The sequence below is a fragment of the Natator depressus genome, chromosome 28 (assembly GCF_965152275.1).
Source record: "Natator depressus isolate rNatDep1 chromosome 28, rNatDep2.hap1, whole genome shotgun sequence".
NCBI lineage: Eukaryota > Metazoa > Chordata > Testudines > Cheloniidae > Natator > Natator depressus.
In genome coordinates, this window is record NC_134261.1 from 2,606,655 (window position 1) to 2,619,530 (window position 12,876).

Consider the following 12,876-nt stretch of genomic DNA (forward strand, 5'->3'; position numbering starts at 1 on the left):
CGGGTAAATAAATACACCAGGTGCCTACATGCCACACGGCCAGAAAGCTGCGGGCGTGTCCCCTGCGCCCCACGACCGGCTCTTAACCCCCTCCTCTCTGGGACTGGGTACAGACACGGGGCCTTTCCCCCCCAGGCTCCCAGACGGCCCCGGGCGGGGACTGGCTGGCTCAGGGGGGCAGGGGATGGGATTCGGGGACGCTGGCTCTGCAGGGCTGGGAGTGGGGGCTGGGCAGAGAGGTGCGCTCGGGGGGTTGGGTCCTGGCCTGGTTTCCCTGCCGCGGGCACTGTGCCGGCTTCCACTGGGATTTGCGTGATCCCAGGAGCCGGTTTTCCCAGGATTGCTCAACCCGGCGAACCCGGAAAGGAGGCTGAGGCACCCTGCCCTATAGCAAACTGATTCCCAGCCCTGAGCTCCCCCTACCTGCCCCAGCCCTGCCAGTGCCCCTTACCCCCGACCCGCAGCCCCCTGCTATCCCCGCCACCCCCCTCCCAGCCCTGTGAAATAATCACACAGTCTTAAGGAAGCTGTAGGACCATTCAAACCGGATCTGGGCCCCTCATTGTGCCATGTGCTGCACAGACCCATGGGGAGCAACGGGCTCTGCCCCAAAGACTAGCCAAAGAGGTGGGGAAACTGAGGCACACAGCCCCACCTGCCTGTCTCTGGTAATTGAAGCTGCCATGTGCCTGGCCAGCCTCCCTTGGTCACGGGAGGCGCATTATCCCCACGCGCCTGGCTCAGGGAGCATGAAATTTGTTGGCTAATTACTGTGGGCCTGACGGCTGGCTGGGCCTGTCCTGGGGTGTCACCTCCCCAACGGGCAGTGCCCAGGGGGTGAAGAGGAAGAGGCAAATTAGCGAACAGGACGTGATCGGGTGGGTTTGGGACGTGGCACGTGGGGCCGCCCAGCCGGGCGCGAGATGGTGGAACGGCAGGGACGGCCCATGGGAGTTGGGTGCCGATATGCAGCGTGGCACAATGTGCCAGCCCCTCTCTGTTCTTGCGCTGGGTGGCCCAGCGGCACATAGAGAAAGGGGGTTACAGCCAAGATGTGGAATGACTCCTGATTGACTCCGGAATGAGTCAATATGCTATGCATCCGATGAAGTGAGCTGTAGCTCACGAAAGCTCATGCTCAAATAAACTGGTTAGTCTCTAAGGTGCCACAAGTACTCCTTTTCTTTTTTCTTTTTCCGGAATGAGTGTGTATGCGGGGGGAGGGTGATTGTCCCAGTGACTCCCGTGGAGTGACTCCTGATTGACTCCGGAGTAAGGGAGGGGAGAGATCGGTCCATTGACTCCCGTGGAGTGACTCCTGATTGACTATGGAGTGAGGGAGGGGAGAGATCGGTCCATTGACTCCCGTGGAGTGACTCCTGATTGACTCCAGAGTGAGGGAGGGGAGAGATCGGTCCATTGACTCCCGTGGAGTGACTCCGGATTGACTCCGGAGCAAATAACAGGCTAACTGGGTTTATGGTCAAGTATTTTGTCCCCTTCGTTACTCTCCGCCGGGCTTAGCGAGATGTTGGCCCAAGCCAAACTCAGTTATGTAGCAGACAAACGGCCGGCGCGTCGGATGGACATGGGCGTGCTGGGGTTTGTTTCGGGGGGCTAGCCCCCACTCCCCTCCCAGAGCTGGGAGAGAACCCAGGAGTCCTGGCTCCCAGCCACTCGCTCTTCGCCCCCGGAGCCGGGAAGCCTGTGGAAACGCACGGCTTGTGTGCTCTGGCCTGTTGCCACCCCCCCGTGTGACTCTAGTACTGATGAGTCAGCGGCTCTCCAGGGACTCTCCCAGCTGCCGAGGCCCCTGCCAACACCCGCCCTGGCCACACGTCGGCCCCGTCCAACCCTGCGCGCGCGCCAGGCTCCCCCCTTGTGCCTGGCTGGGCACCGTGGCTGATACAGGCCCCCTGTGTGGGGGGACGTGCCATCTAGGCCCGATCTCAGCCACGCTCCCCCCCCCCCCCCGGGCTCAGCCCAGTTCTCCACACGCCGAGGGGCCCAGGGGACGAGGTGGGACCGGCCGGTCTCTGTGGGGGGGTGGGGGAGCTACGCTCAGCCGGGGGATCAGACTGAAACAAGCCTGAGGAAGGGGAAAAATTAGCAGCCACTAAGTCGGGACGCACAGGCCCAGGCAGCAGGATGGCGGGAAAGGATCCAGGGGGGTTACACCAGAGCCCCACTTCAGGGTGATGCTGTGGGGGGAAGAGGTGGGGCAGCTGGTTATCCAGGCACCCCTCGCCCGGCGCTGAGATGTGGCCACCTCTGGGGCGGGGCAGCTGGTTACCCGGGGACCCCTCGCCCGGCGCTGAGATGTGGCCACCTCTGGGGCGGGGCGGCTGGTGACCCAGGGACCCCTCGCCCGGCGCTGAGATGTGGCCACCTCTGGGGCGGGGTGGCTGGTGACCCAGGGACCCCTCGCCCGGCGCCGAGATGCGGCCACCTCTGGGGCGGGGCAGCTGGTTACCCGGGGACCCCTCGCCCGGCGCTGAGATGTGGCCACCTCTGGGGCGGGGCGGCTGGTGACCCAGGGACCCCTCGCCCGGCGCCGAGATGCAGCCACCTCTGGGGCGGGGCAGCTGGTTACCCGGGGACCCCTCGCCCGGCGCCGAGATGCGGCCACCTCTGGGGCGGGGCGGCTGGTTACCTGGGGACCCCTCTCCTGGCTGTGTGGCCCAGTCCCCTCAGCGTCGCTGCCCCCTGCTGGTGCTTGGGAAGAAGGCAGGCGCCACCAGGCTCGGTTGGTTACTGGTTTATTATTTTCCTTTTTACATTTCAACCTTCTGAAAAGAGAGCGAAGCGTCCACACCCAAACCCCAGAGATCTCGGGGGGCGGGGGGTCCGTGTGGGGTGAGGGGGGCCCCAACTGGAGGGCACAACAGAACGACCTGCAATGCACCACATCAGGCGGGCGGGGAGGCGTAACCCTGAGATAGACCCACACCTGGGCCCCCCACACCCCAGCCCTGCCGGTGCCCCTCACTCCCGACCCGCAGCCCCGTGCTAGCCCAGCCCTGGGCTCCCCCCAGCACTGCCGGTGCCCCTCACTCCCGACCCACAGCCCCTGCCAGCCCAGCCCTGAGCCCCCCCAGCCCTGCCGGTGCCCCTCACTCCTGCCCTGCAGCCCCTGCTAGCCCAGCCCTGGGCCCCCCCAGCCCTGCCGGTGCCCCTCACTCCGGCCCCGCAGCGCGGCAGCTATTTCAGGCCTTGGGCTATTCTCCTTTCACGCCCTGCTGCGGAACAAGGGGACAAACATCCCGTCAGCCGCAGAACCGCTCATTGAAGCGGCTCATTATGAACAGCGGAGAAGGTCACAGACTGCGTCAGCTCGGCATAGAACCCAGGAGTCCTGGCTCCCAGCCCCCCCTGCTCTAACCACCAGCCCCCGCTCCTTTCCCAGAGCTGGGGAGAGAACCCAGGAGTCCTGGCTCCCTGCCCCCCCCCCCGCTGTAACCCACCAGCACCCACTCCCTTCCCAGTGCCAGGGAGAGAACCCAGGAGTCCTGGCTCCCTGTCCCCCGCTCTAACCCACCAGCCCCCACTCCCCTCCTAGAGCTGGGGAGAGAACCCAGGCGTCCTGGCTCCCAGTCCCCCCTGCTCTAACCACCAGCCCCCACTCCCCTCCCAGAGTCGGGGAGAGAACCCAGGAGTCCTGGCTGTCGGCCCCCCCCCCCCCACGCTCTAACGCACCCTGGAGTTTAATTCCCCTCCCAAGTCTGAATCCCATCCGGTGGGATCTAAGAAAAACGCGCCCCCTACTGGCTCTTGAGGTGCAGTGCAGGTTCACACAGGGTCTGCGGAAAAGAGCCCAGTTCAGGGTGGGTGGGGGGCCCCCCTGCTCTAACCCACCAGCTCCCACTCCCTTCCCAGCGCTGGGGAGAGAACCCAGGAGTCCTGGCTCCCAGCCCCCCCGCTCTAACCCACCAGCCCCCACTCCTTTCCCAGAGCCGGGGAGAGAACCCAGGAGTCCTGGCTCCCTGCCCCCCCCCCCCCGCTGTAACCCACCAGCCCCCACTCCCTTCCCAGTGCCGGGGAGAGAACCCAGGAGTCCTGGCTCCCTGTCCCCCGCTCTAACCCACCAGCCCCCACTCCTTTCCCAGAGCTGGGGAGAGAACCCAGGAGTCCTGGCTCCCTGCCCCCCCCCCCCCGCTGTAACCCACCAGCCCCCACTCCCTTCCCAGTGCCGGGGAGAGAACCCAGGAGTCCTGGCTCCCTGTCCCCCGCTCTAACCCACCAGCCCCCACTCCCCTCCTAGAGCTGGGGAGAGAACCCAGGAGTCCTGGCTCCCAGTCCCCCCTGCTCTAACCACCAGCCCCCACTCCCCTCCCAGAGTCGGGGAGAGAACCCAGGAGTCCTGGCTGTCGGCCCCCCCCCCACGCTCTAACGCACCCTGGAGTTTAATTCCCCTCCCAAGTCTGAATCCCATCCGGTGGGATCTAAGAAAAACGCGCCCCCTACTGGCTCTTGAGGTGCAGTGCAGGTTCACACAGGGTCTGCGGAAAAGAGCCCAGTTCAGGGTGGGTGCGGGGGCGCCCCCCTGCTCTAACTCACCAGCCCCCACTTCCCTCCGCAGAGCCCGGCTCAGAGCGGGGGCCACCTGCCTGCCAGCCCAGCTGGAGCAGCCCCGTGGGAGCCGGTGCCGGGCCACTCAGGGACCCCGGCCCGGTGCGGAGATGCGGCCACCTCTGGGGCAAGTCATGGCAGCCGCATGCCACGTAGGCCAGGAAGCAAAGGAAAAGGACGGTTCAGGGGAGCGGAGACTTTGTCCCGGACGCCTGGGTCCCGCCCCCACCGCTTTCCTCTGGGTTTCTGTCAGCAGCAGGGCCTGTCGCCCCCTCCTGGGGAGAATGGGAAGCGCCGCTCTCGTGTTGGTACAGAGTCCACCTTCCCCCGAGAGGACGGGGCCCGTCTGTCCAGCCCCCGTCCATCCGACCGGAAGCCAGGATTGTGCGAAAGCAGGAGGGGGAGGGGCGGTCCTGGATGGGGAGGGCTCGTAGGCCCCCCCCCGCACCCCCCCTCGCTGGAGCATTATTGCTATAGGAACAGCTGGCTCTGGATGATCGATGGGTTTTGTTTTGTTTTTTCCATTTAAAGCAGAGAAAGAAACTCAAGTGGACAGAAAAATGTCCTGGGGGTGGGTGGATTTGATCAATATCCTTCCGCCACCGGGAAGGGGGGTGGGCAGGGAGAGAAAAATAGGCCCCTAGAGGGAATTCCCCAAGGCCCCAGCAGGGGGCAGCCAGCTGGGGAGAGGGGGAAAGAGTCCCAGAGCCACACCGGAGCCAACGGAGGGGGCGCAAAGAAAGTGCCCCCGCGCCCCCCCTTCTCCACGTCAGCTGCCGGGCCGCGCACTTGGGATCCATCCCTGATTTCCCCCCACCTCTGTCCGATTACTGGGGTTCCCCCCGGCCCGTGCAGCCCGCGCCCCTGGCTCCCCCGGGGGTCCTCACGGCCCCTCCCCAAATCTCGCGGACAGATGGACCAAAAAAAAAAAAATCGGGAAACCGGGTCAACTAGCAGAGGCCGCCAGCAAATTAACGAAGGCTCGTTAGATCGATCAATGAATCCCTCGCTTGTCCCCAAGGACGAGGCAGGGGCCCGTCCCTTTAAAAACGGGAGCATGGATCCGGCGGGAGGCGAAGCGGCTGGCGAGATCCGGCGCAAAAGCTGGCAGGGAGGGCAGGGCCTCTCGTCCGCCAATCCCCTGTCTCATGCCGGCAGTGGGGATAGGTCGAAGCAGCGGCCGGGGTGGGAGGGGTGGGGGGCGGGCAGAGGGATCCGGCTCCGCCCCCGCCACGGAAAGATACGGGGTGGGGGTCTGGGGTCATGCGCGAAGCGGCTCCTCCTCCCCACCGGTGCAGAGAGCCGGGTGGAGGGATACGCAGTCCGGTGGGACACGGACGTGCATAGGCCCGGGCGCTGACGTGTCCCTACGCCCGGGACTCTTTTTTCGTATTGGGCTTGTTGCCCAGGAGGGCATCAATTTCCTGAATGACGGGCGGGGTCAGCTGGGCCAGCACCTGCCGAGAGATGGGGGACGGGGGGGGTGAGATTCTCCCATGCCCATGCCCCTCCCCCTGCCAGGAGAGAACCCAGGAATCCTGGCTCCCAGCCCCCCCTGCTCTAACTCACCAGCACCCACTCCCCTCCCAGAGCCGTGAGAGAACCCAGGAGTCCTGGCTCCCAGCCCCCCCTGCTCTAACCACCAGCCCCCACTCCCCTCCCAGAGCCGTGAGAGAACCCAGGAGTCCTGGCTCCCAGCCGCCCCTGCTCGAACCCACCAGCCCCTGCTCCCCTCCAGTGCCGGGGGGGGGGGAGCACAGCAGGGGCGGGGCGCTCACCTGGATGGCTCCGAGGTTCTCAATCAGCTGTTCGGCGCTCGACACCCCGAGCAGGACAGAGCTGACGCCCTCCGAGCGCAGGCACCAGGCTGTGGGACAGAGACGGGGAGGTGGGAAGGGCCCGGGGGGATGGGTCAGTCCCCACTGCCCCCCAGGGGAGAGCGACCCCCACTGAGCCCCCTGCCCCACAGCACCACCGAGTCCCGCCCTGGGGCCAGCCCTGCCTGCCAGGGGAGAGCGCCCCCTGCTGAGCCCTCCCACCCCACAGCGCCCCCTAGCCCCGCCCTGGGGCGGGGCCTGTCCCTCACCAATCGCCAGCTGAGCCACGGTGCAGCCCAGACGCTCGGCGATGGGCTGCAGCTCCTTGATCTTGGCCTGTTGCTTCCGCCCGTCGTCGCTCTGGAGCTTGTCCTTCAGCCACTGGTAGCCCTGGGGGGGGATGGGGACAGGGCGTCAGGGGGGCTGGGGAGCGGGTTAGGGGACACGAGGCAGAGGGAGCCCAGATGGGGGTGCAGGGCCACCAGGGGCACCGCAGGCGTAGAGGCAGGACAAGGGTGGGGGGGGTCATGGCAGGGTGTGTGTGGGGGTGTCCCGGCAAGGCATGGAGGAGTGGGCAGGGAGAGGGGACATGGGTGGGGTTGGGGGGCCCCCGTACCTTGATGGCGGCTCGGCAGTTCTCGGGGACCCGCTCCTCATACTTGCCGGTGATGAGGCCGCAGGCCAGGGGGGACCAGGTCATGGCGCCCACACCTGGGGCAGGGGAGGGGGGAACAGAGGGATTAGCGCCCCCTAGCGACTCCCCCCACCGCTCCCCATTTGCCCCACAGATCCTCTTGTCCTCATCCCCTCCCCCTCTGCACCCTGCCCCATGGACCCTCCTCCACTCACCCCACAGTTCCCCTCCAAGCCCAGCTCCCGATTCCACCCCCACAACACCCTGCCCCATGGACCCCCGTCCCCTCCCCCCTGCCCAGCGCGGGCACCCACCGATCTTGTGGTAGATCTCGGGGAGCTGCGACTCCACCTTGTCGCGCTGGAACATATGGTACTCGGCCTGGTCGCACACCGGCGGCACCAGGTTGAACTGTCGCGCCACCGAATATGCCTCCTGCGGGCACGGGGGGAGGGGGGTCAGACTGGCGTGGCCGGGGGGCGCCCCCCGGAGTCCCTCCCCACCTCCTGGCATCGTCCTCCCAGGCACTGGGCCCTGAAAGGCTCTCCCTGCCTGGAGGCCACGTCCCCTCCCCTCTGCCCCACTTCCCTCCGCAAACCGGGGGTGCCCTCTGCCCCCCCCCCCATTCCCGATGCGGGCGGGTCACTCACCATGATCTCCATGGCGCTCCAGCGTGAGGTGCCCCAGTACATGGCCATGCCCTGGTTGATGACATAAGTCATGGCCCGCACGATCTCTGGGCCCGGGGGGTTGGTGGGGAGAAAGAGGGAAGACAGGTCAGCCGAGGACCCCCGCTTCCCTCCCCCCCCCCAAGGGAGCCCCGCTTTCTACCCCCAGCCGCTCAAAGCTGCGGGACCTGCGCCCCACTCGGGTGCCGTGTTCACTCTGAACCCTACTGATAGCACATTTTAGCCTGAGCTGTGGAACAATGGCTCTGTCAGAGCTGCAAGCTGCTGGCAGTGACACCAATGGGGGTGTTAATCCTGGCCCCTACCGATGGGCAAGTACATAGCCCTGACGGATATGGGGGCCGCTATAATTTAGCTCAATGGACCGTTGACTCTGAAACTGACTGATGGTAGGGTTTCCGGCCCATAGAGCCTGACCTATAGGGTAGAGTTCCGTGAACCCCACAGCGACCCAGCATGGGGTCTCTATCCTACACTGCTGGGTCAATGAGGGTCGGGGTGCTATAGGGTTCTAGGGGGCTTTGGGGCAGGTCTCTATGGGGCTGGGTCTATGAGGGCTTGGGGGGTCCACCCGATGGGGGAGGTCTATGGGGTTTGGAGAGCAAAGGGGATTAATGGGGTTCTAGGCGGTTCAGGGATCTCTGCCCCACAGGGCCGGGTCCATCGGGGGGGGGGCGAGGAGGTTTCTGGGGCAATTAGTTTTAAGGGGCAACTATGGGGTTTCGGGGATCTCTATCCTACAGGGCCAGTTCTACGGAGATTGGGGGGTCCATGGGCATTCCAGGGGGTCTCTGCCCTGTGGGGCCAGATCTATGGAGTTTGGGGGCGGAGGTCTATGGAGGTTCAGGAGGGTCTCTGCCCTATGGGGTCAGGTGTATGGGGTAGTACAGGGATTCAGGGGTCTATGGGGTTTGGGGGTATCAATGCGAGTTCAGGGGGCTCTCTAGCTCACAAGCCTGGGCCTATTGGGTTCGATAGGTTCTGGGGGGTTCTATAGGAGTTGGGGGGGGTCTATGGGGCTGTAGAGGTTTCCATGGGGTGGGGGGTCTACGGGGAGGTCGGGGGGGGGTGTCTCTCCAGTACCTTCCAGTAGCAGTAGGCGGAAGTTGGGGTCATACTCTGCGGGGGGAAGCAGACAGAGGTGAGGGGGGGGATATGGGGGGCCCATCCCCCACAGCCCCCCCATGAGATCTCCCAGGGGACACACACACGCGAGGGCTCTCGGTGCCGGGGTGGGGGCTCCCCGGAGGGGCAATGCTGAAGGGATGGGGGGAGGGGAGACGGAGCCAGCGGGGGCGGTGGGGGGGGGGCAGGACCCACCTTCCATGGGGCTGTTGGCGTCCATGCGGTTGGCGAAGACGATATCGACATAGTCCAGCTGCAGCCGCTCCAGTGACCCCCTCAGCCCTGGGGGGCGGGGCATGGCGGGTCAGTCGGGGGGCACAGGGACCCCCCCACCTTGCCTGGACCCCTGAATCCTGCCACCCCCCCAACTCCTCCCCCCTGGGATGGACACTCCCATGCTGCTCCCTCCCCACAGCCCCCCCAATCCTGCTAGCCCCCACCCCATCCCCTACTGCATCTCCCCTGAGGCCCCCCAAATCCTACCCCAGCCCCTCCTGCTGCCCCCCTTCCTTCAGCTCCACCCCCGTAAGCCCAAACCCTGTCCCGCCGCTCCCCCTGCCCCCCACCCCCCCACTGCCCTGCCCTTCCCCCAGCTCCACCCCACCCCTGTGCTGCCCCCCATCCGCCCCCACACATCTCACCCTCAATGATGTGCTTCCGGGAGAGGCCCCGCTCCGTCTCCGCCCTGGAGGGGGAGAGATTAAGAGATGGGAGTGGGGGAATCCCCTAATCCACCCCATAGGGACCTGCCCCCAGGGGGCACCAGGGGCCTCAGGGCCCATGGCCAGCTCAGCCTTAGCACACACCCCACCCCCCCGCTGGGCTGAGACCCGGCAAACTCCTCTCATTGATAAACGTGGGGCTGGATGGGAGCCGGCGCCCCCTAGACGGGACAGGCCCCTGCCCCATTCCCTGCCCCCCTGAACCAGCCAGTCCCTGCTCTGGGGCTGGAGGGGAGCCAGCGCCCCCTGGAGGGGACCGGCCTCTGCCCCATTCCCCGCCCCCCCAGCCCCATGGCATTCTGGGTACTCACTGGCCACCCCAGTAGATCTTGGTGGTGACAACGTAGCTGGATCGCCTGGGGGAAGAAAGGGAGGAAGGTTAGACAGGCAATGGGGGGGGACGCCCAGCCCAGCCCCACTGGCTCTGCCCCCTAGTAGGGGCTGAGCCCCCCCCGGTCCCTGCCCCACAGAAGGGAGGTTGGGGGGCGGGTTACCTCCAGCCTTTCCTCTGCAGGATGTTGCCCAGAGTTTTTTCTGCCCTGAAGAAGGGGAAAAAAACAGATGAAAGAAAAATCGAGAAATGAAGGAGTCCCCCCAACGGAACAGCACAGCGCTCCCTAGCCAGGACTCCTGGGTTCTCTCCCCGGCTCTGGGAGGGGAGCAGGGGCTGGTGGGTGAGAGCAGGGGGGGCTGGGAGCCAGGACTCCTGGGTTCTCTCTCCAGCTGTGGGAGAGGAGTGGTGTAGAGTGGTTAGAGCAGGGTGGGGGCGGGGAACTGGGAGCCCGAACTCCTGGGTTCTCCCCTGCCTGGGGAGGGACACCTACTTGCCGGAAGCGTAGACCTCGGCAGTGTCGAAGAGATTGACCCCATTCTCGTAGGCGATGGTCATCACCTTCTCCGCCGTCTGGGGGTGCAGAGAGCGGAGTCAGGTGAGGCACCCACGGCTCCATGCCCCCCGCAACCCCCGTGCTGGGCCCCCTCAGGATTTCACAGGGACCCACAGCTCCCCGGCTGACCCAGGACTCACCTCGTCTGAGATCTGGGAGCCAAACGTCACCCAGGTGCCTGTGGGGAGAGAATCGGTGATATGAGCCAGAGCCAGGAGAGGGGGAGGACGTGGGGAAGTCTTGTGGGGGGGCAGATATCCTTCTACCCCCCATCTGTGCCCTCCCAGCAAGCCCCAAGTCCCGCTGGGATCCCCCCAGCCCGCGCTCCCCACGCCACGAGAACTCACCAAGCCCAAGGCAGGACACACGGAGCCCGGATTTACCCAGATTTCTGCAGGAGAAAAAGCAGAATTGGGGGGGTTTACAGATGCTGCTCCCCCCAAGGACACAGAGTCCTGGTGCCCCTCATTCCTGACCCACAGCCCCTGCCAACCCTGTCCAGGGCACCCTCCACCCCTGCTCTGCTAATGCTCTTGGATTACCTTGAGCCCCACCAGGCTCAGCGCTGGGCGAGGGGTCCCTGTGTCACCAGCCGCCCCACCCCAGAGGTGGCTGCATCTCAGCACCGGGCGAGGGGTCCCTGTGTCACCAGCCGCCCTGCCCCAGAGGTGGCTGATTTACGAGGGGCCCCGTATACGAGGCAGATACTCTCCGGTGTCCCACCTCCCCCCCGGCGGTGCAGAGGCCTGGGGTCAGTCCCGATCTTGGAGCTATTTATAGTAACTTCTCGCTCACTGCGGCTGCTCCGGCTGGCACAGGAGCCGGGCATCTCCGTCCGGAGCAGAGGGGAAACCGAGGCACTGACCACAGGCCATGCCAGAGATCACACAGCTACAACAAACCCAGGACTCCTGAGTCCCAGCCCCCTCCCCCGGGCTCTGACCACTAGCCCCCACTCCCCTCCCGGAGCAGGGGAGAGAACCCAGGAGTCCTGCAGCCACAGGACTGCCCCCACCTTAAGAGGGATTCGCACCCACGGCTGGAGGGAGAGGGGCATTATTTTAAAGCAATTTAAAGGGTCAAATGGGACAGAGAATTAATTGGCCCCTGCCAGGGGTGGGAAGGGGGGTACAGAGCCCAGCTACCCCATCACAGCTCCCTGTACCGCCAGAGACCCTACAAAAACACACCTGCACAAGCAGCCCCAAGTGCCCTCAGAGACCCTACAATAACACACCTGCACGCACTGGCCCAGAGCCCTCGGAGACCCGACAATAACAAACCCATGCACGCAGCCCCAGCGCTCCCAGAGACCCTACAATAACACACCCACATATGGAGGTCCCTCTGCCCCCATATGGCTGGTAGGACTTGAAGTATCTGTGACTGGAAGTTGAATGATGTGTGTCCAATTGTCTCCAATCCCTGCCCCCTCCCAACCCACCAGACCCCCCACTCCCATCCCAGAGCCAGGGAGAGAACCCAGGAGTCCTGGCTGCCAGCTCCCCCTGCTCTAACCCACCAGCCCCAACTCCCATCCCAGAGCCGGGGCAAGAACCCAGGAGTCCTGGCTGCCAGCCCCCCCCCCCCCAGCCCCCACTCCCATCCCAGAGCCAGGGAAGGAACCCAGGAGTCCTGGCTGCCAGCTCCCCCTGCTCTAACCCACCAGGAGTCCTGGCTGCCAGCCCCCCCTGCTCCAACCCACCAGCCCCCACTCCCCTCCCAGAGCCGGGGCGAGAACCCAGGAGTCCTGGCTGCCAGCCCCCCCCCCCCCCGCTCCTCCCAGAGCCAGGGAGAGAACCCAGGAGTCCTGGCTCCCAGCCCCCACTGTTCTAACCACCGAGGCAGGAGCTCTTATCCTTCTCAATGTTCCCGTCAGCAGACCCCTACGCCCCATGGGTGCCCCCCAGCTCCCGCTCCAGAGCCCCCCAACTCCCCGTCCCTGGCCCCCTACCTGTATTTCATGCCGGTGGCCAGCCCCGTGGACTCCCGCAGCAGGAACGCGATGTGGGGCAGGTGCTGGCCGGGAGCCCGCAGCCCCGCCACCGCCGCCAGCCCCCGGGCGCCCTTAGGGGGCTGGTGCCCCCCATTCCCCGCGCCCCCCGGGGCCGGCGCCCCGCGCCCCCCGGTGCAGAGCCGCTCCTCGGTGCTGCGGCTCCGCAAGTTCTGCTCGGTGCAGGCGATCGAGACCTGCATGGCTCAGGTGCGGGGGGGGCCGGGACCCCCCCGGGATGTTCGCTCTTAACCTTACGGTGACTGCAGCCCCCCCCCCCCGTCCTCTTCCCCGGATGGGGGCTGCCGGTAATCTGGGGTGGGCGTGGGGGAGGGGCCGAGGCCGTGCTGGGGATGGGGGCGTGCGGGGTCCGGGGAGTGGGGTTGGGCGGGGAGGTAGTGGGGGAGGGGCAGAGAGAGTCCCCCCGGTCCCGGAGGGAT

At 65.9% G+C, this 12,876-nt stretch overlaps 1 protein-coding gene across 2 annotated transcripts; it reads right to left on the reverse strand.

Annotated features, from left to right (window-relative positions):
• Positions 1–5,461: 5,461 nt before the first annotated feature.
• On the reverse strand, positions 5,462–12,639 carry KCNAB3 (potassium voltage-gated channel subfamily A regulatory beta subunit 3). 2 transcript variants are annotated; one of them, XM_074941508.1, is made up of 15 exons: positions 12,398–12,639; positions 10,791–10,834; positions 10,584–10,621; positions 10,381–10,460; positions 10,051–10,095; positions 9,868–9,912; positions 9,476–9,519; positions 9,030–9,116; positions 8,793–8,828; positions 7,671–7,756; positions 7,335–7,455; positions 7,003–7,097; positions 6,656–6,776; positions 6,348–6,436; positions 5,462–6,026 (listed from the first exon to the last, which is right to left on the reverse strand). In XM_074941508.1, exons 1-15 carry the CDS (start codon positions 12,637–12,639, stop codon positions 5,937–5,939), a joined length of 1,263 nt encoding a protein of 420 aa, XP_074797609.1. In that variant the 3' UTR covers positions 5,462–5,936. The 2 variants fall into 2 exon arrangements, with proteins under 2 accessions (XP_074797609.1, XP_074797610.1); XM_074941509.1 differs by lacking the exon at positions 8,793–8,828 and having other exon boundaries at positions 5,465–6,026.
• Between the last annotated feature and the right edge of the window lie 237 nt (positions 12,640–12,876).